Source organism: Chaetodon trifascialis, chromosome 13, assembly GCF_039877785.1.
Source record: "Chaetodon trifascialis isolate fChaTrf1 chromosome 13, fChaTrf1.hap1, whole genome shotgun sequence".
In the NCBI taxonomy this organism is placed as follows: domain Eukaryota; kingdom Metazoa; phylum Chordata; class Actinopteri; order Chaetodontiformes; family Chaetodontidae; genus Chaetodon; species Chaetodon trifascialis.
In genome coordinates, this window is record NC_092068.1 from 5,665,001 (window position 1) to 5,687,750 (window position 22,750).

General features: G+C 42.2%; 1 protein-coding gene across 2 annotated transcripts; it reads left to right on the plus strand.

Annotated features, from left to right (window-relative positions):
• The first annotated feature begins 245 nt into the window (after window positions 1-245).
• Window positions 246-11,016, plus strand: asrgl1 (asparaginase and isoaspartyl peptidase 1). 2 transcript variants are annotated; one of them, XM_070977766.1, is made up of 7 exons: window positions 246-317; window positions 1,505-1,700; window positions 2,317-2,459; window positions 2,782-2,936; window positions 3,481-3,602; window positions 8,538-8,648; window positions 8,856-11,016. In XM_070977766.1, exons 2-7 carry the CDS (start codon window positions 1,514-1,516, stop codon window positions 9,065-9,067), a joined length of 930 nt encoding a protein of 309 aa, XP_070833867.1. In that variant the 5' UTR covers window positions 246-317; window positions 1,505-1,513; the 3' UTR covers window positions 9,068-11,016. The 2 variants fall into 2 exon arrangements, with proteins under 2 accessions (XP_070833867.1, XP_070833866.1); XM_070977765.1 differs by lacking the exon at window positions 246-317 and having other exon boundaries at window positions 1,285-1,700; window positions 8,856-10,368.
• Window positions 11,017-22,750: the final 11,734 nt, after the last annotated feature.

Genomic DNA, 22,750 nt, shown 5'->3' on the forward strand with positions numbered 1-22,750 from the left:
TACTATTATTATTATTACTGTTCAAATCAGAAAAACACTTATATCATTTGTATAAAAAAGGCCAAGAAAGCATTCCTTGGTAAAAGCCACTGTGTTAAAAAGAATATTAGGCAACAAGGGGGGAAATAAATAGAAGAAACATAACTATTAAATAGAACTAGAAGAGCTGAATGCAGTCGAGAGGATGTTGTGAAGAACTAGGTTTTATTTTGAAAGTGTAATTGTCAAATCCCGGAAGTTAAAGTGCTCTGTCTGAACTTGCAGACTCGGTACTTTCAACAATTTGATACGCCAAGGAAGGCTGCGGGCGTTTAAGGGTAAGTGTGTGCGCTGAGAGTTTTCATAAATCGTAAATAGTTTAATAAATTGTCGAGTTTTACACTCAGCACTGGGTCGGTTTTATTCAGTCTGCTGGGACCCACGATAACGGTCATGTCTAAATATGTACCGCCCCCCTCTCAAATAATCCCCCCTCCTGTTAGATTTGTTTCTGAACGGACATGGTTCATGTGAAATATCAAACTCGTGCTTTTTGGCTGCTGTCTCAGCTCCTCTGGCTATAACGTGTTCAGCTTTTTCTAATGTGTCTCGTCAATTCGGCAGACACGCAGCTCACCGAGAGGCTCGCGTCGAACACATTTTCAGACATATCCTGTTCACCGCTTTAGCCACCTTCCATCGCTTGACGCTAGCTTAATGGAACGTTACGCTAATTTTGTTTTCACCGCGTGATGGCATGCGCGAGACTACCGGAAGGTTGACTTTTACTAGTCTGAGCAGTACCAGATATTTTCAAAAATGAGACAGAACAATCAGTAACTCGCTTATTTGTGTGCAATTTACATCCAGTGTTACCAGAGGAAGTGAGACACAGTTGTCAGTTATACATCTCAAAAGAAATAACGTGCCAGTAGCTAATGTAAGGCAAGTTCATTTACAGAGCACATCCAAAGTACTTAACATAATGCAATAAAACAAGGAAAATGCTGAATAAAATGTTATAATGCAAACTGAAATCCTGGAAACAATTTAAAAAGAAATTAACAAGTTAAAAGATAGTTAACCAAATACTTGATAGGTCAGACTGTATTCATTTCAAGTATCATCAAGCATCTGACTTTCAGTCAGAAGCAGTTGTCAGTCATGAGTTTTGATGGTGAGATGTGATATCTGATTGGCTAAATGCATGCAGCATGTCGGACTGACTGAAGATGTGTTGGTTATATCGGTCTGGAAAGTTCTTTGTCCCTCTGGTTTACCTGATGATGGGCTGAGGATCAAGCCTTGTATCTTCAAGTATTTGTATGTGTGTGTGTGTGTGTGTGTGTGTGTGTGTGTGTGTGTGTGTGTGTGTGTGTGTGTGTGTGTGTTGTGTATCAGATTCAGGAATTCAGGAAATGAAGCCCATATCATGTTAGAACTGTCCTTTATGTCACACATAGCACCTTTAAAACTAGTTTGTACACCCTGTGTTCCATCTGCTCTCTCCATATTTCCCTCTCAGGTGATCGACATGTTGCCAGTGGTGGTGGTCCATGGAGGGGCAGGTCACATCCCAAAGGAGCGGTCAGACAGGTCCATGGAGGGGGTGTGCTCAGCAGCCCGAGCAGGGTATGTCGTCCTCCGGGGAGGGGGCAGCAGCATGGACGCTGTGGTAGAGGCTGTGACCCATCTGGAGAATGACCCCTCCTTCAATGCAGGTGATGTTGTATGTAATGAACCATGTGCAGATTAATATCACTTTTCATACACATACAGTCTGCATGTTTTACACATGTTCCATACATGGATAATATGTTGGGACATATTTGTTTTACTGTTCTATCTCAAGGCTTATACATTTCATATGTCCTTCATGTTTGATGTTTTCATATAGTCTATATTTTCCCTCTTTTACTTGTCATAGACTCAGTAGGTTGCATGTCCTTGAAAGTTTGCAGTTGTTTGTTGCATTATTAACTGGAAGGACACTCGGAGAGCACAGACCTCTATCGAGGCCTATTATCCACTCTTCTGTGATCTGTAAATCTGCTAGAACAACCATTATAGACCATATGTTTGGATACACTTCCAAAACAATAAGAATTATGCTAAAGTACGGTTGTTCCTTGCTGGAGCCTCATCATCTAAGCTGTGTAATAATGGTGTACTTCTAAACTGGAAATTTCATACACTTGTGGTGACTTGTGGTGATGTTATAATTATACATTGTACATTTTGCTTTCTGTATAAACATTGACTGGCTGCCCAGGGGATTACTGGTGCCTGGAGTGTTACTGGAATGTGGATCACCTTATTTTTCATATCAAATTTCAGGGTGTGGCTCAGTGCTCAACATGAAAGGAGAGGTGGAGATGGATGCCTTTGTGATGGATGGGAAAGTGCTGGGCAGTGGTGCCGTGTCTGCGGTACGCAACATAGCCAACCCCATCCAGCTAGCTAGACTGGTTATGGACAAGGTACGCACATTTAAATGTGTAATGGTCAAGGCATGATAATGTGTGCATACACAAAAAACAATAAACGTGCCAGATGTGTAACCACATGTGTTTGAAAGTATACACTCCAGCACTGACAGCACACTCTGTATTGTAGATACAATCTGACACTGAAAGCTTGATGCTGTACTGAACTGAACTGTACTGAGATATAGTAGCAAGTTAACAACACAGATCTACTCTATATCTAATTCTAATTTATATCTAACTTACACTTGGTGCTCTCCAAGTAGAAATAGGATTTGAAATAGTTTACAGATGTGAGCTTTGATCTCTCTTTCAGACGAATCATCTGTGCCTTACAGCAGAGGGTGCCAGTCAGTTCGCCCAGTCCATGGGTGTCCCTGAGGTGCCCCAAGAGTCCCTCATCACTGAGTATTCCCGCATGCGCTGGAAAAAGAACCTGGCACCGGATGCCAACCCTGTGGAGTCCCAAATGTGAGACAAAATATTATCCTATTATTTTTCTCATTTGTTCCAAAGAAGCTCTGATCCATTAGAAATGAAACAATGTGCTGCTTTCTGTAAGAAGATTTCGATAGAAGTGTATTTACTAAAGGGGACATCCTCAGTGTGAGATGACTGCAGCACAGCAGTCAGTCCTTCAACTGTCTCATCAAGTCAGCTGACCAATCACTAAGCAGTTTCTGATTAAAGGGGTATTGGCGTCCACAAATAAAACTCATAAGATACACCTGGGGTTCCTTCCTCAAAGCTCCTCTTGAAGCCTCCTCTCCCCTTGCTCCTCGCCTCCACAGCACACATTTAAGAGACATTTCAGTGCTCATAAGTAGTGAGGAGCTGATACTCAAAGAGAGATTTCTTTGTTGGGGCAATCCTGAACCTGTTTTTAGCTACAGTGTATATAAGTTGGCAACTTACTCACTAATAACTCTGTTACTGGCTGCACCTTTAGTGTTTTTGAGAATAAAATCGTACAATTCAAGCATAAATCTGCTGTTTTCTGCTTTTTGCTGTGCAGGGGGAAGATGGGCACAGTTGGAGCAGTAGCAGTCGATAGCGAGGGCAACGTAGCCTGTGCAACCTCCACTGGTGGGATCCTGAACAAGATGGAGGGACGAGTGGGCGACACACCCTGCATAGGTCAGTCCTCACACATGTATCATGAGCCTTTCTCTGAACATTTTATGAGACAGTGACATCTTATTCTGATAAAAACAGCAGAAAAGTCCTCCTGAGATTGACTCATTGCTCTCTGTCTTCACCAGTCCGGTTGACCTTTGACCAGTAGAAGTTATACATGTGGTTAGTTAGTAAGCAAAGCCTGCTTGGTTAATAGTTGACGGTGCTGACACATATTGCATGATACAGTTCTTGATTTTCATGTGAAACATCTTTTGAGTCAACAGGGCTTCTAATACAGCCAGGGTTGTGCAAGCTCAGACTCCAGAAGTTCAGTTCACACAGATGAAATGTTCACTTTCACTTCTTGATTCTTTTATTATGAGCTGCAAAGGCTGCAGACGTACAGTATAGTTTTGTACAAGTCTGTCTGCTTGTCTACATGAACATGTTCAGTCATGGTGATGGTCATGCACACTGCCCACAGCACTGACTGGATTACACCAGCAGGATGGACGCCATCTTTTATCGCCATCACTTCTCAAAATGCATCTTTTTTTAAAGACCTTTGTCTTAATTCTATAACACAAATTTATTAATAGGAAATGGTTTTGTCTTTAGGGGCGGCACGGTGTCGCAGCAGGTAGTGCGTGTGTCTCACAGCAAGCAGGTCGCCAGTTCGATCCCCGGGTCGGACAGGGCCTTTCTGTGTGAAGTTTGCATGTTCTTCCTGTGCATGCGTGGGTTCTCTCCGGGCACTCCGGCTTCCTCCCACAGATTAATTAATTAAGTTAATTGGTGATTCTAAAATTGTTCTTAGGCGTGAGTGTGAGTGTGAATGGTTGTTTGTTGTTGTATGTATATGTTGCCCTGTGATCAGCTGGCGATAGGCTCCAGCCCCCCCGCAACCCGGGAAAGGGATAGTATAGACAATGGATGGATGGTTTTGTCTTTATTGTTGTGAATTTTGTTTGAGTTGCTGGATTCTATTCACCTCAGTCCTGAAAAGTTATAATCCTGGCTAGAGTTGGGCGGTATCCAAATTTTGATACCGTCAAACTTTCCCCACATTTTCCCGGGGTATACGGTATTACCGTGACTAATTAAAAATCCCTTTGCAGGGCAGCGTGACATGCGTGCAGTTCAGACGGTCAATGCTCACGCGAAGAAGCACCAGTCCTAACTTGTAGAATACCAGAATGACGGGGAGAAACCCAAACGAAACATAATTCATACCCCAAGAAGTTATATACACATGTAACGAAAACACAAAAATAGCGCACGTCAAAGGTACGGCATCTGCTGATTTCACCACTTCACGCAAACCACACAAGCCCAGTATCATATGAAAGCATTGAGACTGATGATCACGAAGATGTCTGCCTCCTCACTGTGCGACGGAAACTCGGCGAGCTATCAGCCAAAGAGTAGCAGAAAAAAACTTTGTTAAATTATAAAGTATGTCTAACCTTTGCTGTTTTTGTGGTCAAAATGTCTAATGTCTCCTCCTATGACTCTGCGTTAGTTTGAGACCAATCACGAAGGTCCTGGTTGTTTACATAAAGAGGAGGGGGTTTCTAGATTGGAGGGAGCGCTCTTCATGCAATAACCTATCTCTGGGGTTACTTCCTGCTGGATCGTCATTGATGTTTCTATGGTGAATGTGGGCGGGTCACCGCTCCGTCTCATGAATGAGCAGAGCGCTCACAGAGGACTCTGCTGAGCAGCCCGAAGTGTTATTTTACTGTTTTATTTGCATTTCATGAGAGCTAAGAACAATAGCAAGCAGAAAAAAGGCTGAAAAAGCGTTTTCAACAGAGGAGTTTCTCTGAATGCTTGACGAGATATCGGTACTCTGCCCAGACGTGCCCAAATGAGCTCCTGGACACACCTGTGTTAAAACATCTGGAAAACTGCTCAGGTTCATTCTTAGCATGTACTTTTGCAGAGTCACCTTTTCCTTGAGTAAAAATTCAACCAGATACATTGAACGGAGTGGACTTCATTTTTCTTATGACGATGCTACAATTATATTAGGCCCCTATAGACCTATATATATGCACAGCATTTTTTCTAATGACGGTGAAGTAGGGCTGGGCCGATAGAACGATAGCGATATGTCTCGCGATAGACACGTCATCAATATCAATATAAAATGCGTTCAATAAAGCATTCGATTATTTTTTTTTTCTTCGGCGGAAGAAACCTGAAGTTTCGAAGGGAGGTTGGTTGCATGAACAAAGGCACTCGCTCTCAGGTAACTGAGCAATGTAGGGAGTAATCGCTAATCAGTGAGAGAGACACGCTAAGACACCAATCATGTAACATTATCAAGTTCGGTTGCGCCATGTCGTTGTCTCGTGTTTGTTGCTCCGCAAGGACTGAGATGAGAAATAGAAAGTGAGCACTGCAGCGAGCAAAGAAATCGTCGATAGAACAGGGAAAGTCAACTCGCCAGTATGGAGTTTTTTGGATTTTATAAGTCGGACCGTAGTCAGACCAATGTGGTCTGTAACTTATGCAAGACTGTCTTCCCCACCAAGACCGGTAACACCACAAACTTATTTAACCACCTTAGCCGCACTCACCCTTTGGAGCACAGCCATATTCGCCAACGTCCAACAACATCTGCAACCGCAGCACCACCGCACAAGCAGCAGACCAGCATGCAGAGGTATCTGCTTCAGTGCCTGATGACAAATCATCTAAAAGGCACCAAGACATAACGGAGGCAGCGGCATCATATAGCTAAAGACATGCTTCACTGAGCACTGAGGAGAAGCCAGGTTACAAACATCTCTTACACATACTTTTTTCTTAAACACACTTGCAATAAAAATATAATTGAATAGTTTGTGTATGTTTAGAGTAAGAAGAGTGACTAAAGTTGTTCATATGTCTCGGCTGGTTTTATAGTTCAGTCAGTGTTACTGTGCTGTCTATCATGTTTGTTTGTTTGTTTGTATGTTACAGATGTTTCCAAAACACTGCACATATCTGAAAACATTTTATTCAGCAGAGGGTGAATCAGCTTGTGAACTTCCTGCACTAAACCTGCAGAAAAAAAGTTCTCAGGTTTCTCTCTGTTTACATTTTTACACTTTTTTTACTTTTATTATTTGAGTGTTTTCCATGGTTGTGTTGACATTTCCTTTCCTTTCTGCCTTGATAGCTGAGGGGATTATAATCAGAGGAAGGTTAAATTTAAAATAAAAATGTTTAAATTGAATGTATTTTTCTCCTGGTCCTTATTTTAAATAGGTCATAAAAAATCTCAATAATTATCGATATCGACCAATATAAAACACTTATATCGCAATAGAGTTTTCAGCCATATCGGCCAGTAAAGAAACTGATACCGTTGCTATTTTTAGATACCGCGGGATACCTTATTACCGGATTACCGCCCAACCCTAATCCTGGCTCCATCATGTCAAGCATTTTATAAATTTGTTTTGACAGTGCCCATTGATTGATTGATTGATTGATTGATTGATTGATTGATTGATTGATTGATTGATTGATTGATTGATTTGGTGGAATTTGCTTTCAGTACAGCATAGTACAGGTTCCAACATTACATTAAACATTTAAACATTAAACATACAGTATAACATAAATAGACTTTCAGACAGAAACATGACATGATACATGATGGTCCTGCTTAGTCCTCAGCATTCAGAGTTCAGAATGTTTATTGCAATGGGAATGAAAATGTTTTCGAAGCGGGTCGTTCTAGTGGTAATTGTCCTGAAACGCCTCCTAGAGGGTAGAAGCTGGAAGGCATAGTGTGCAGGGTGGGTGGGATCCAAGATTATCTTATGGGCTCTGCGTAGTGTCCGTTTGTGATGGAGTGATTCAAAGGATGGTAGGGGTGAGCCAATAATTTTGGATGCTCTGTTTATGATGCGTTGTAGTTTCTTCCGGGAGAGTGTGTCAAGACTGCCAAACCAGACTGTAATGGATGAGGTGAGGATGCTTTCAATGATGGCTGTGTAAAAGTGGAGCAGGAGATGGGACCTTACTTTTAACTTTTTGAGCTGTGGGAGATGGAAGAGTCTTTGCTGAGCTTTTTTGTAGATGTGTGTTGATTTTCCATTGAAGTTGTTGCTGATATGGGTCAAAAGGAGTTTGAATGTGTTTTGGGAGATGGCTGGCGTCTTAGGTCAAGGATGAGTTCTTTTGTTTTTGATGTTGGAGGTTGTGGTCTGTGCACCAGGTCACTGCTTGGTTGATCTGTGCACAGTATTCAGTTTCTTGGTTGATAGCGATGAGTCCTATGATGGTTGAATCGTCCGCATACTTGTACAGGTTGACAGAGCTGTGGTGAGATGTGAGTTGGTTTGAATAGAGGGAGAATAGCCAGGGTGAGAGAACACAGCCTTGGGGTGGGCCTGTACTGAGGAACAGAGGGGAGGATGTGTTGTTGTTGATCTTCATCTTCTGTTGCCTGTTCCAGAGAAAGAATTATACTAATAACCTAATGTTGAGTAAGAGGCCAGAGCCCAAAGTGTCATTTGACAAGTATGCATTGGTATGACAAGGGCTGAATCGTGTCAGAGCTGTTTTCTTCTGAGCTTTAGTAAACCGCAGCAAGTGGACTTTGGCCACTCCTGACTAATCTGTCACTATCAGTAAATGAGTGATTAGACTGCCATGAGTCAGTGTCCAGGCCACAGCTTCACTCTCTGAGACGCACATATGTGACAACAAAGGCTATGTGATAAAAGTGAAAGCAGAAGTGGCAACATGAAGAAATGAAATCAGTAATTTTGGTGAAAGCCTCAAGGTCACAGAACATTGAAACAAAACACATGCAAATCACAGGAGACAGACTACATCTGTCTGAAAGTCACATGTCGTAATGACACGTATATCATTTTCTCCTATATTATATTTAATAGCATGTAAAGGCAATAGGATCCCATCATCCATGTGATGTTTTGTGTGTGTCAGGGTGTGGAGGTTATGCTGACAACAAGATGGGAGCAGTCTCAACTACAGGCCATGGAGAAGCTATCATGAAGGTTGTTCTAGCCAGACTCATCCTGTTCCACATGGAGCAAGGTAACACACACACACACACACACACACACACACACACACACACACACACACACACACACACACACACACACACACACACACACACACACACACACTCTCTCTCTCAGTGTATCTGCTGCAGAGAGTGTAAATCATTCTCACATGTACTGTATGCATGGCGGAGTAGTTCTGGTACTAAGTTGGACTACATGTCTTCTCTGTTCTCAGGTCAGTCAGCAGAGGCAGCCAGTGATTTAGGCCTGGCCTACATGAAGTCCAGAGTGGGTGGGCTGGGTGGGGTGGTGACAGTGGACCCTCAGGGCTACTGGGCCGCTTGCTTCTCCAGCCTGCAGATGGCCTGGGCTGCGGCCCAGAAAGATACCGTGCACTACGGCCTGTACAAGGGGGAGCACTTCACCCAGAGCATCAATGACCCCTGACAGAAAACACAGCTCATATGGGTTTCCTTCTTTTAGGCTACAATTGTGCACAGTACTGTAGTCAAGAACATTAATAAAACAATACAAATGCTAATGTCCAGTTTAAGGTGTTGTGGTGGACAGCCATTTCAGTATTGACTAAATCGACAGTCTCCATTCTCCAGGGGAGGCAAAGTGCAAAGAGAGTGGTGAGAACACAAAATCTATGGCATTGATTGTGTGATAGGACTTAGTGAAGAAACATACAGACAGGCTGTTCTTATTATCCACATTACCCCCCATTATGACATTGACAGGACTGTGGAGACCACGCCTGGGAGCGTAGCTGCAGCAGGATTTCCTGAGGAGCTCGCTGCCCTCTGACCTGGAGCTGTGTCACCCTCCTTTTAGCAGCTCAGTTGGGCTTTCATTGGAACTATTGCTTTTATCTAGAACAGTAGTTTGATGGATATGGGTTGCAGCAAGTATAACTGAGAAGAATCTTTACATCTTAAGATAATATTGAACAAGCTGCAACCAACTGGAGGCTGCAGCAGCCATATAGAATTGTTCCACGGCACTTTAATTGCTAAATGTATGATTGCTGAAGATTTGAGACCATGTTTGCTTTATATCTAAGGACGTGTTTCCTGTGCAGAATGAAGTTGGCACACTGAGCACATTTGGTGACAGTGATGGTAAATTTCACCTTTGTATCTTACATGTGTAATCTTTGGCATAATGTAGAATTTTGTAGTAATTTCGTAAAAAAGTAAGTAAATAGAAATCGACTATGCATAAGCTTTTTTCTAATGCAAAGTGTTTTCTAATCAAATGAAATAAGAAAATCTTTGTGTGAGTGATTTTCAAGTGAGCTTTTGACAGAGATATGCCTTCTTTAACCAGCAGAGCAGTTTGAGCAAAACTGCAGATGAAAATCAACATTTTGTGTTTCTCGTGATCATATCTCAATCTTGTTGAATGAAATGTCATTATTTCATTCAGAGGAAGGATCTGAAGGTCTGCATTGTCACGTGTCCATGTGATGTGTCAGCAGTCATGTTAAGGGAATGTGTAATGTTGCCATCTCTACAAAGATGGAACTTGTGAAGCACTGCAGATCAGATGATTGTCACAGCTGAAGCTCTGTGTTACTCTGTCTTACACTGATTGTTGACAATAAATACCTGACCGCTGTGAGCCTCATGCTTCATGTACGCAGGAAGCCTGTGTGGTGGTGTATTGACGTGTTGACTGTATGTTGTTTTGCATCCACTAGGTGGAGCCATTTCAATACAAATCAATACTGAAAGGCTCCACACACAAGTGCCATGATTTCTTTTGGGGGAAGTTTCTTTCTCTGAAGATACTTTTATATGTATATCTATATAATTCTTTTTTCATTATTATTATTTTTCCTTTATGTTAAAACAGATTTGATTAAGTTTTTCAACAGCTGTCCTGGTAAGGGTCCAAACATCGTTCTCCCATCAAACAGATTTGCTCAGTCATTTCCAGCTTCGGCCTGCTGGCATATGGCCATTTTTGACTGGTCATAGGCCTGAGATTACACCTTAACACCACTCAGTCACACTGACGTATCTGCACTGGACACTTGTGTCCTCTATGTCCAGGGGCAGTTCAGTACATGATCAGATTAATCTCAACAGTATGATAAATAAGGTCTCACCGCTGAGGGAGAGAGAATCAATTGCTGTTTATATTTCTTCTTTTCAACTAGATCCCACAGCATGCTTATATTGTTGAGAGACTTAAGGTTGCTTTGACAGACAAGACACAAAGTGTATAACTCTTGTAGCAGGAAGTTTGGACTGTCTCATCATCACCTAAATGCCTGTTTTCCTCTGCATGAATGATGCCTGCTGTATCCGTCTCTGATAATGATCCACACAGAAATGAGATTTGATAAGAAAGTGAGCAGCAGCAGCATATTAAAGCAGTAAACACACAGCTTAATGCTTCCTGTCTGATTGCATTGAAAATACAGCAGTGCTCATTTCCAGTTTTACAATCGTGTATGTGTACACAGCTGGACGGGCAGGACATGAGAGGAAGAGGACGAGGCCAACGAGAAGAGAGGCAGGAGTGTAAAAGCTCTCAATAAAAGGGGAAAAACATGTACACATACATAGACTTCTTTCATGTTACTATCACAATGTCTAACAAAATAGTACATCTACTCAGTAAGTGGTGGAAGGTAAAAGTGAAGTTTTTATCTGAATAAATCAGAGGAAAATCCATGAAAAGTTCATGCATAAAAACACACTTTAGGTCACAGTTCTGTGTGTAAAGTGCAAACTATTGCAAGACTGTTTCCTGGAGTGCTGCCCTCTGTGGTTAGATGTGTATTATATGCATTAAGTTATTGTCATTCATCATAGGCTCACTCCTGAGGTTAGGTTATGGCTAAATGTCCCATGATGGACTGGTGAGTTGGGGTCCGGGCGAGGATGGTTTGGGTCTGAACACAAGAGAATGGCAGCCAAGGTGTCAACTCGTTTACACGAGCCTGAACTTCTCATAGAGTATCCGCTGAGGGTTTCAGTATCACAGCACAGAAGCAAGAGAACATGCTAAACATCCAGATAACAGGTGACCTCCTGGATGCATTATAGTTGGCCATCACAACAATGCTTTGCAATACTCTTTCTAATGGAGACACAGCATGTCACTCAAAGATGTGAATCAATAGGATGGCATTGCTGCTATTAAGTAGCAGAACATGGCTCTGCTAGCTTTGATGCTTGATGCAAAGCCTTTGCAATTCACTCGACGGTCCAGATTCTGTTGTGGTAGTGATGAACAAGGACACTTTAAGCTGTATGTGAGTGTAAAATGTGTGAAGGGACAGCTGACGATACCATTCAACCTGCTGGACTCATCTTCATGTCCCCTCTGCCCAAAGTTCCAGCAGTGACAGAACTGCACAGTTTTTTAAGTCATAGGCTTCTACTAAAGCATTTTTACTCCTTTCTTATTTCAAAGAGTCAGTTCACCCAATTTAAAGCCCAATCTTAAACTGATCATCCCTATTACTGCAATTTCTCACCAGAGATCTGCGTTTTGTCATCTCTTCTCTGCCACTTCAAACAGCTCAGTGAAATCTGACCTGCAGGTCCTCACCTCCCCTTTCTTTGTCTCTCTGCCGTGTTTGCATTCTCATGTATACCAAACACACATTTGCTTAGATGTGCAAACATTACCTCTTGTAACTCCCATGCTTTTCTTCAGTGATACACTGCACACAGCCTGTATAAACTGTTTTGCCTGCAGATCATGGTCTCCACTGACCCTGAATCATTTTCACGATTGAAATATGTTGACCATCTGCAGTCAGACAGAAAGACTTTGTCTAGGAAAGGCAATAAATGCTTTCACGCTGACCATTTGCCCAGCAAATCTCTGTGCTTAAAGTGTGTGTGTGAGTGTGTGTATTAAACTGGTAGATAACCCATGCTGTTAGTACAGTAGAAAGAAATGTCCATATACTGTATGTGGATTTAATTTGGACATATAAGGTATAATGTTTTTCACCTTTAGCAGCTCTATGGAGCAGTTATTTTATGAGACAAGGACACGCATGCATGTGGATGACACGATAACCTGTTTGGCCAATGGTTTCACACTATTCCAGTGATTGACAGGTGGTGGTAACGCACCAAGAAATGTAGCACAGGGCCAGCAAAGGTGAGGAAGAAGAGGACTCCTATCAGGTGAACATGAATGTAAGCAATGCAGGGTTTAAACAGAGCCCTTAATGTGATTTGGTGAGTTAGCCTCACACTAAATGTTAGCATGAGTTTTGTCTCTTTACAGCGCACCTTCAAATGCATTAAAGCTTAAGATTCAGCTCCTACAGCAAGAATCAGGATAAATGGATTGCTGCTGACCACATAAAGCTGGAAGCCAATGCTTTCTGCACTTTAACTGAGCCTTTGGGGGTTTGGCTCACACATTATGACTTGTTGAAAATATATATGTACACAAACATCTGTGCCAAATTTCATGAGAATCAATCAAATGGTTATTGGATATTTCAGTCTTGACCGGAGTCGTGGACTCAGAAGTCAAATGATCACCATTGCCATCCCAGAGCCACGCAGTCACATGACAGAAAAACAGAAACAAAATAAGAGAGATGGAAATAACTAACAAGAACATGTTTAGGTTGCATGCACATCACTCAGCTGTGAGCACTGTGTGATGAGGACTTCCTAACCTCTTTTATTCTGATGTGATTCAACTGTGTTCTGCTATTCTGTCTCACAGTAAAGTGTGAGTGGGATATCCTGTGTAGGTCACACCTCCCACCACTGCTTTGAGTGTCAACTCTCTTACCTAATCCCACATCGTTATGGTGCTTTGAGTATAAACACTTATTCTTCCATCCAGAGGTATTTTATCTGCGTTCAGATCCTGATAGCGGCAGGCTTCTGCTCGGGTTTGTACCCCAAACAAAGCAGTAATGAGGGTAGTGGAAAAAGCAAACAGCACAAACCTGTACTGCCATTTCAGGTTGAAAGCATGAGATATGCGCTCTCGTCTCGCAGTTTGACTTTTCATCCTTCACAGTGAGGAAATGTTTGTGATGTGAGGACATTTGGGTCGGCTCTCCCTTCTTCAAGGGGCCAGTTCAGGGTTAGGATTTGGGCTTGCCCAGGGTTACCCAGACAGCACACAGTGTTTGGACAAAGGCTCCCCAACCCTGAGGGCTCAAAGTGGGCCATTCCGAGCGTCACATGGGCCAGCTCGGCCTCTGCTTACTTCCATTAGATGCAACAGTGTATTTTGAACTCCTTCATGGTGTACAACACATGGCCGAGGTATTTATGGAACATTGTTTGGCTGCATCATACCTCATGATATCGCCTACATCGGGTTCTTTTCACAGCACTTTAATGTAACTGCAGCATTACACAGCTTTATGATGTTGTGATTGGGTGGTCTGGCTAGGTACAAAACATTCCTTGGACTAGCCATATGTTCATTTTTGGTTGTTTACTTTTCTTTTTTCTTTTCTGAGCAACATCAAACCTTTGGACATCAGTGGAATCTCACTAAGTACATTCACTCAAGTACAGATTTCCATTTGGTGCCACTTTTCAGGGAGAAAAAGATGGTGAATGACATGCATCACCCCCCCCCCCCAAAAAAACAAGAAAAAAATCTGTGGAAGTTAGTAAGGGTTGTTAAATGCTTGCGAAATGATGTTAACAAATACTGTCACAGCCTGCGGTTGTGTATCACCTTTTTTTTGCTTTGCATTGTATGAACACATCTGAATGTGTGAATTTGTGAAGAAGAAAAAGAAACGCACACTCAAATCTGTAAATGTTGAATTAAGTTTTGCAGCCGTAGAAATATTTCACGTGTGAAAAAGTTTTTGTAGCTGCACAAATATTCTGTGTGTGTGTGCAATTATATTTGTTCAGGATTATTTCAGCCAGGTTTCACAAAGATCTTGTCTGTGTATGTGACACTGAAGTTACAAGCTACACACAAGCACAAATTTTGACCCTGCTTCATATGCCTGATCTGACTAGCCAATCAGCACGTTGCCCACCGACCATCCAATTAAAGGAAGTCACACATGCACAGAATATCTCTACGCCTGCAAAACTTAAGTTCACATTTAACTTTTTTTTTGTTTTTTTTTTTACAAATTCACACAATACGTGCATGAAATATTGTTTTCACATGCGCACAAAAAGTAATGTATGGTGCAGGCTATGAAATGATCATTTCACAACAATTTCACATGCTCAAAATATGAATAACCCTTATCTAATTCCATACATTTCTGTGATTGCAGTTCTGTCACACTGTACTTAAGGATACTGTCTATCTCTGAAGAATAACTTGCTTTTCTTTTTCTCTTTTCTAAGTGTGTATATGCAGTGTACAGAGTGAAGCTATATCCTGACACCAGAGCCTGCATGAGTATCATATGCCTTCCTCTGTACAGATGGAATTGATGCCAAGCAACTGATTAAGTCCTCTAATTCATAGCTTTGAAGGAGCCTTATTAGATCTAATATAGAACTGCATAGGGGTTAAACAGGTTCATGATCTTGTAGATTAAGTTACAGTAGGGGTTGAATGTAGTCAGTTGAGGCTTCTTGTGACTATAGCAAAACACATGACCCTTTATATAACCAGGAGAATGTCTGCACATAAAAGGAGACGTGCTATTGAAACCTCCTCAGCTGATCTGTGCGGAATGAAAAGGACATCAGCATACAGTTGACCTCTCAACAGTCAGCAGTGTGGAGGTTGATGCAGCCTCTGCAAGGTGAGATAAGACCTTGCTATCCTTTCCTCACTGTTAGGCATCTCATCTTTACGTTCTGTTCAGGCCCAGTGGGAGAGACCAGTGGGTTTTTATTCTCCTAGTTTGTGTCTAAACAAAGCAGTATAGTGGGTTGGCACATGCACAGATTAAATGTCCTCATATGTATATAAAGTAGAAAATATAATGTAATCATAGGACCTCAGATGAGACATGTATGTGCTGTATGTACTGTATGAATAAGCTTGAAGTAAGGATTGAATTAGGGAGCACAAGGTTTATAGAAAGGTCTTATTAACATAGGCAAGTATTCTCTCTCTCTCTCTCTCTCTCTCTCTCTCTCTCTCTCTGTGTGTGTGTGTGTGTGTGTGTGTGTCTACTAGCCTCTGAGGCTGCAAGGTGAGAGTTGGCCTTACTGTCCTACAGCTTCCTGGCTCTTGGCCAGTGTGGAAGCTTCACCAAGTTAAACACATGAAGGAACATAATACCGGAAATAGTATCGTGTTTTTCATAATAAAAGCATTGAATTTTACCGTGAAGAAAAGACCACGTTATATTTAGCAAAGTTTAGGAAAATATTGGACTTTTTCTAATAGTGTTGAAAGCCTATGTATACTTTGTATATTTTGCATATAATTTCACTAAGGCTGTTTTTTTTATTCCGAGAGGAATGACCGGAAACGGATTGCTGTGGCTAACGTCCTGAGCTAACTTCACACCGGTCAGTGAAAAGAGGGCAGGACTCCGTCCAGTTTTCTTCCTACAAAAACCTCCGGAGTTAACCGCGGACAGTCTCAGGTCGGACATAGGGAAGTACACTTCAGAGACTGAAAGGAAAAATAAAAGGAATGACACCTTCCGACTTCCTGAACTTTAAAGAAGTATTTGTCATCAGCAAGTTCATCCCTGCTCCGGTGGAGTCGCTGAGGACAAGTGACCGGCATTCACAGACGGCTGAATTTATTTCCTGACTAATAGCCGACATCCTAGCATTTACGTCTCTGTTTGTCAAAGGAATGGTCGCCGTCATCTAAAATCAACTGAAATAACGTAGCAAAGAGCAGCGAAGCTGGTCCGCTGTCTCCCGCCGCTGTCCGCAGGGACGAGCTCATGGTGAGTTAACTTACCTCCGGAATCTTTGCGTCCTCTCTCGCACGGGTTTCCTATGATGCCAAACTCCGATCAGATATTAATGAAGTTTGAGTCGCCATAGCTTACAGAACACGTACGAGCAATGTAAAACAGTCACCCAGAGATCCCTCGCACTAAAACAAGCCATTCTTTAATTCGGAATAGATCTGACATCACAAGAACCGTCAGTGTCAACAAAAACAAATGAGAATTGGTTAGTCTGCTTGTCCTCGACTCACATAGACAAAGTTACTCCAACCGGACTGGCCGAGCGATGTGAGAACCAGGGACAGATTTTAACAGCAGAAGTGCTGCTCGGTGAATTACCTGGAGGCCGAATTGTCTTTCAGCTCAGGCTGAGTGCTGTAATTTACTATGACGCCTGTCAAAGTGTTGCACTGCAGAGTAAAGGAGAAATATATTTCACATAGTGTACATCTATAGCACATTTCACAACATAAATAAACCTGCAGGACTTTCATTCAAATCTGCATATCATAACTCAAAAAAAGCTTGAACATATGCATATCATCCGGTCCAATTCCCATTGTCCAAGAGGCATTTTACTGTATGAAGATACACTATAACACCCACCTGTAAGTAGGATGCTGGACTCATTTTTATATAAAAGACATTGTGATTGCAACACTTATAGCCACTATACTGAAGTGATAGAAGTAATCAGATTTTTTAGAAAGTTTCGTTATTATGCTACATTTAAAAGGGGAAAGATATTTTCGCTGCAATTGATTAACAGAGACAAAAATATATTTAAATGGGCCATTGTCTATACATGGCACTTAGTTCTGAATTGTACAGTCACATCATTTTTGAAGTTCAAGTAGGCTATTCCAAAAATAATGTGAAGTAATCAGGTCACACATTAATAGAATGTCTTTAAATGTGAGAAATCAGTAGATCAGTAGAGGATGCAGAGGAGGATAAACCCGTTGCTGCATTAAAAGTTAGGGGCCCATAAAGGAAAATATATTGATAAGCAGATTTGAACCCGTGGCTAAGATCTTCAAAGGGTTTGAAAAGGAAAAATGCTTTTAGAATGGATTTTTCTTCATATTGGTGGTTGCTTGCCCAAGTGGAGGTCATATGTAGTTCAACCATGTCGACATGTACCCCTAAGTCACTGAATAGTCTGTTTCTGAAGTAAATATAACTAGATAATGAGTAATGTGTAGTGGGTTGCGTGTGAGTGACCCTCTGAGCCCTGCCTATTCATCCGACACATTCGTCCCTTGGGATGATAGTCGGTTTGGTTCCCAGGCAGAATGAGTGTGTGGAAGACTGAGGAAGCTTTCAGAGTGAGACAAGTTGAAGTATTATTCCAATGGGACAAGGGAGATACAAGTCCCGAAAAAAGGACATTATTTTGGACATTAGCTTGTTGGTCAATACAGGAACATACGTGGGGAGGATATGGATAAAATCATCCAGGGGTGCCATTATTTCTGGTGCTCCATACTAGCTGAAAATGACCAATATAATTTAAATTAAATAAAATCCTGACCTCCATGTGGGTGATGTAGACAGAGTTTTATGTAAATATGTGTGAGCGTTCACTCAAAATGCTGAGTTTAAGCTATTCACATTCTCCTTTTGGGGCAGCACGGTCACGCAGCAGGGAGTGCGCGTGCCCACAGCAAGAAGATCGCCGGTTCGATCCCCGGGTCAGACCGGGCCTTTTGCATGCAGTTTGCATGTTCTTCCCGTGCATGTGTGGGTTCTCTCCGGGTACTCTGGCTTCCTCCCAATGACCAAAAACATGCTCATTAGGTTAATTGGTGACTCTAAATTGTTCTTAGGTGTGAGCGTGAATGGTTGTTTGTCTTGTGTGTTGCCCTGCAATCGGCTGGCGACCGGTTCAGGGTGTACCCCGCCTCTCACCCAATGACAGCTGGGATAGGCTCCAGCCCCCCCACAACCCCAAAAAGGGATAGTAGGGTATAGAAAATGGATGGATGGACATTCTCCTTTTGCACACCTCCATTGTTTCCAATAGAAATAGTTCAAATTAGGATTTATGTGTCACATATCCAATATACTTCATCATTTAAGTTTAGCATGTCACTGTATTGGGATGTTCCTAATGACTAATTTCCCTGAAAATTTGAAATGATGTTTAAACCTAGATTAGTCATTCTCTAGTCTAAAAGTAAGAAACACTTCAAGAAACAGTCAAAATTGAGCACAGTTTCATGTGTAAGGTTTAACATCCTTCAAAAAAATATTGCATATAAGAGCCATTTTAAGATGTGATAACAAGTTTAACTGACTTTAACCCGCTACTGCTTATGCTTTCCTTTTCTCACTTTTCATAAAATGCTAATTTACTAATTCTTAATAAAGTTTTAGCTTGTGGCAGCAGAGCCAACGATCTACTCGGGCCGCTGAGTTGATTTAGACATCAGTTTGTTACCCAGTAAGCTGAATAACAGTCAACAGAAACTTGACGCAGTCCTTTAACTTCCATGTAGAGCAGACATCATTTCAATCTGTCTTTTCATTTTCACGTTGTGCTCTGAACATGTGTTGTTGCTGTAGAGGGTTCACAGGAAGTCCTTTACTGAGCCGAATGCAGTTTATGTCCTTGTGAGCTTGCCTGCATTTGTGTTTGTAAGTGTGTGTGTGTGTGTGTGTGTGTGTGTGTGTGTGTGTGTGTGTGTGTGTGTGTGTGTGTGTGTGTGTGTGTGTGTGTGTGTGTGTAAGCCGGGTTGTTTGTGTTGATCCAGGCCTCTTGGCTCTTTGTGTTTGAGGAGGGGTCTCCGGCCTCACAGGGCTGACCTCAGGGTTGCCATGGAGACAGCAGGAGTGACTTCCTGAATTCTCGGCCCATCCCGCAGTACATTACAGGGATCAGGAGTCCAGCTGAAAACGGGGGTGGAAAACAGGGAGGGAAGCCAACACCATTCTGTTTTAATGAAATTATTCATTCCGTAAAAATGTATAAATGAATAAAAACTATAAAAAAGAGCAGTAAATTTAAGAAACTCACTTAAATACAGGTGAGCAAATATGGAGCCAAGTTGAAATAAAGAGAATCGAGACACCAACACATCGCGTCGATAAAGAAATCCTTTCAGAAATGGATTTACAGTCTTTCTCAGGCATCTTCTTTTCACTTAATGTCGTTTCTGGTTTCCGTTGCTTTGCCTTTTGATCCACATTCATTTAATGAATCAGCTGCTTTCCTATAGTACAGCTATCCATAGCCATAATGATGTAAAGCAAGTTCAAAGTTGAACTTGAGAACAAGTAGTTGATCAGAACAGATCAAGCCTTCACCACCTTAGGGAAAAACAATGCCTGTGGCCTCACTGCCCTGTTGGTTTACCTCAAATAATAACACAACAAAAAGGACTTTTGAAACACTTAATGATTGAACTCAATAGGAAAGATGAAGCGAACTACAAATGACCTCACATTGCAGCTCAGCTAACGGTAGTCCAGCGGCCACTCTGTCCCCCAGTGAGAGTGTTTCCAAAAACACTGAACTTTCTTTAAACACTTGACAGTTATCACGGTAGAATGAACTAAGTACAAATGCATTAACCGCATTAGGTGTACAGCAGGTGTGCAAAGGACATTCAGATCTGCACAGACACAATAGAGTGAGTAGGTGTTCAGCATTCATTGAGAAAGACCCCGGGTTTATTATCAACTTTTCCAACATCGTTGCTAAACATAGTTTCCTGCGAGCCCCCTGGTACTCTGCACCCAAGGGTGTCGAGGAACATTAACCAGCTGTTTTTGTCCTTTAGGAGTCAACAGTGTTAATAATCAGAGTTCTGGTTTCACGGGCCACCAGCTCTGTTAGTATTCAGGACCCTGATTGGAATATCCGCTGGTCCGTTAAGCTGCTGACAGAGACTGATGTGCAAGGTCAGCTCGTCAGAGAGAGAGCTGAACGAAGGAGGAAGGGAGGGCGTTAAGGAAAGGGCAGGATCTGTGTTATCAGATAAAGAATGGAAAGTTTTAGGAAAACTCCAGCCACACACACACACACACACACACACACAGGAACACACAGAGGCACACTAAAGCAAAGGTTGTAGCCACTGGCAAGTAATTAAGATTAGAAGCTTAATTGTTATCAAATTATGAAGTCCAGGACAGATTAGGTGTTTGACTTTCTGATTTTACTGAATCAGTCTCAGCCTGGTGATGTGGAGAGTGCTTGAAGAATCGTCTGAAGAATTTGACAAATGTTATGGAAAATCATGTCATTTGGCATCAGTTCCACAGCAGGAAGCCTGTAAATATAAAACCCACTAAGCTGAGCAGTAACTAGCGGAGTTGAGGTTCGACTTGACACTGACTGAAATCCAGGTACTGAGTCACCAATTACACTCATGTAGGAGCCTGGGCTGTTAGCAAGTGTCTGGTGGAGGTCGTGGAGTGTGTAGATGTTCATTTGGATGTGTTAAGGTGTGATGAGGAGTGTAGAAGTTAGGCTCTGAGGAACAGTTTAAATGAAATCAAAAAATGTGTGTGTGTGACATTTATCAGATGAGAACGGTGTCGCCATGCTCAGTGTCTGCTCCTCCCCTGTAGCTTTCTGACTCTGTGGGCCCTTCCACACCTGAGAGTCACAGTCCAGGACTGCTTTGTATGCATTTCATCCATTTAGTTTTGCTTTCACATTGCAATCATGCAAGTGCACTAAGGAGCTGTACGTGAGATACCTGCGTCCTGTCGTCATCACCTCTGTGAGCTGTGTCTCCAAATACTGGCAGTTGATTGGCTCGTAGACAGACGCGCGTCTGACCTTGGTGTGTCATCAGCTCATCCTCTCGAAAGATAATTGAAAGGTGGTGAAAAGGTTTTGCGTGAGTTTTTTCCAACTCATGTTTTGTGAAGTAGATGAACCAAATGTCAGTGAAACATTGGCCCTCCTCTCCCCGCGTGTTTCCACAGCTCATTTTGTTTTGTTGTCTGTTTTTCCTTTTTCCGGTTCTGATGCTAGTCTGCCAGAACTTCCTGTAATTGATCTGAAAGGCTGAAGCAGTAAAGAACCATGGTTCAATCTGATCTGGATCGAGACCACCTCTTTTCAGAAGACCAAGGTTCGGCTGTTTGGTCCAGACCATAGTCTGGGGGAGGTTTCACACCCGTAATTTTGGTTCCTATCAAGCTGAAAAGTCAGACCAAGTCTAGACCAAACAAGGGACATGTGAAAGGGCTCTAGTGAATTAGTTTTTCGTTTGTGACAGGAACAAAAGACGTGTTTCCGTTTCGCCCAGTGGAATTTTTCTTGGAACGCAGGAAGATTTCTGAACTCTGAAAGCTTTCTGCATTTGAACAAGAGAAATGTGTTGAGGTTTTAGCTCCTGCCAGAGGCCACACTGTGCTTTCCGTCCCTCAGCAGTCCTCGTTCCTGAGATAGTACCCGGGACTGCAGGGCTGATGTTGAACATTTCTTCATATTTTTGACTGTCAAGTTTCAGAAGTGCAATTCATTCAGCCTTTAAGTGAGCACTGGCTGCTGCTAGTATCAGTTACCTTAGATCACGAGACAAGAACTTCATTTATTGCTATTGGCAATTTACAGTTCTGCTGAGTAGGATTAACCCACTAGGGGACCACAAGGCACAGGTAAGATGCAGGGTCTTGGGTTATTTGACTACGCAAAAGTGTGTGTAGGAATATGGACCATGCAATCTGAAATAATAGTCAATAAAGTCCTACGTTTGGCATTAACGCGCGTCACATTTAGGCCTTCATCGTTTCAGTTTATACTGCTGCGCATGAATCTAAGTGTCCAGGTCTCCTAAAGGTCAGAGGCCCTGGAGCAGTTGCATGCTTTGCTTGGTAATCGTGCACTGTGGCTGAATTTCTGTCAAGGCTGAGAGTAGTAGAGTGAGAGTAGAAAAGCCTAATTTATTTGGTAATTGCTTCCATAAAGTTGTGCATTAAAGGAGGAAACAACAAGTAAACAAGACTAGATTGTCTCTACTTGCAGACAGGAGTTTGGTTCTTGTTTTTACGGGTTATCACCTAATAGTTCCAGTGTGTTGGAACCAAATGCACTAAAGAGGCTTTTGCTGATGTGATTTATGTGCTTCCTTAGTTAAGCTCCTGGGCGTATTTGGTCAAAAGGCCCAGTAGGATAGTCGTACATGTCAGGTGAGCGTCCACTGGAACAGAGCATTTATAAAGCACATTTGCTGTTGGATAGTTGGTGTGGTAGAGGTACAGTATGCAGTCTTGTAGCGATGCTGAATAAGCACAAGCTATAAGAAACAGATAGC

Excerpts from the sequence above, each read along its gene's own strand:
- asrgl1 (XM_070977765.1), top strand. The coding sequence starts at position 1,412 with ATGTTAGAACTGTCCTTTATGTCACACATAGCACCTTTAAAACTAGTT. Across the intron at positions 1,701-2,316 it reads TGACCCCTCCTTCAATGCAG|GGTGTGGCTCAGTGCTCAAC; the intron begins GTGATGTTGTAT and ends ATCAAATTTCAG. Across the intron at positions 2,937-3,480 it reads AACCCTGTGGAGTCCCAAAT|GGGGAAGATGGGCACAGTTG; the intron begins GTGAGACAAAAT and ends TTTGCTGTGCAG.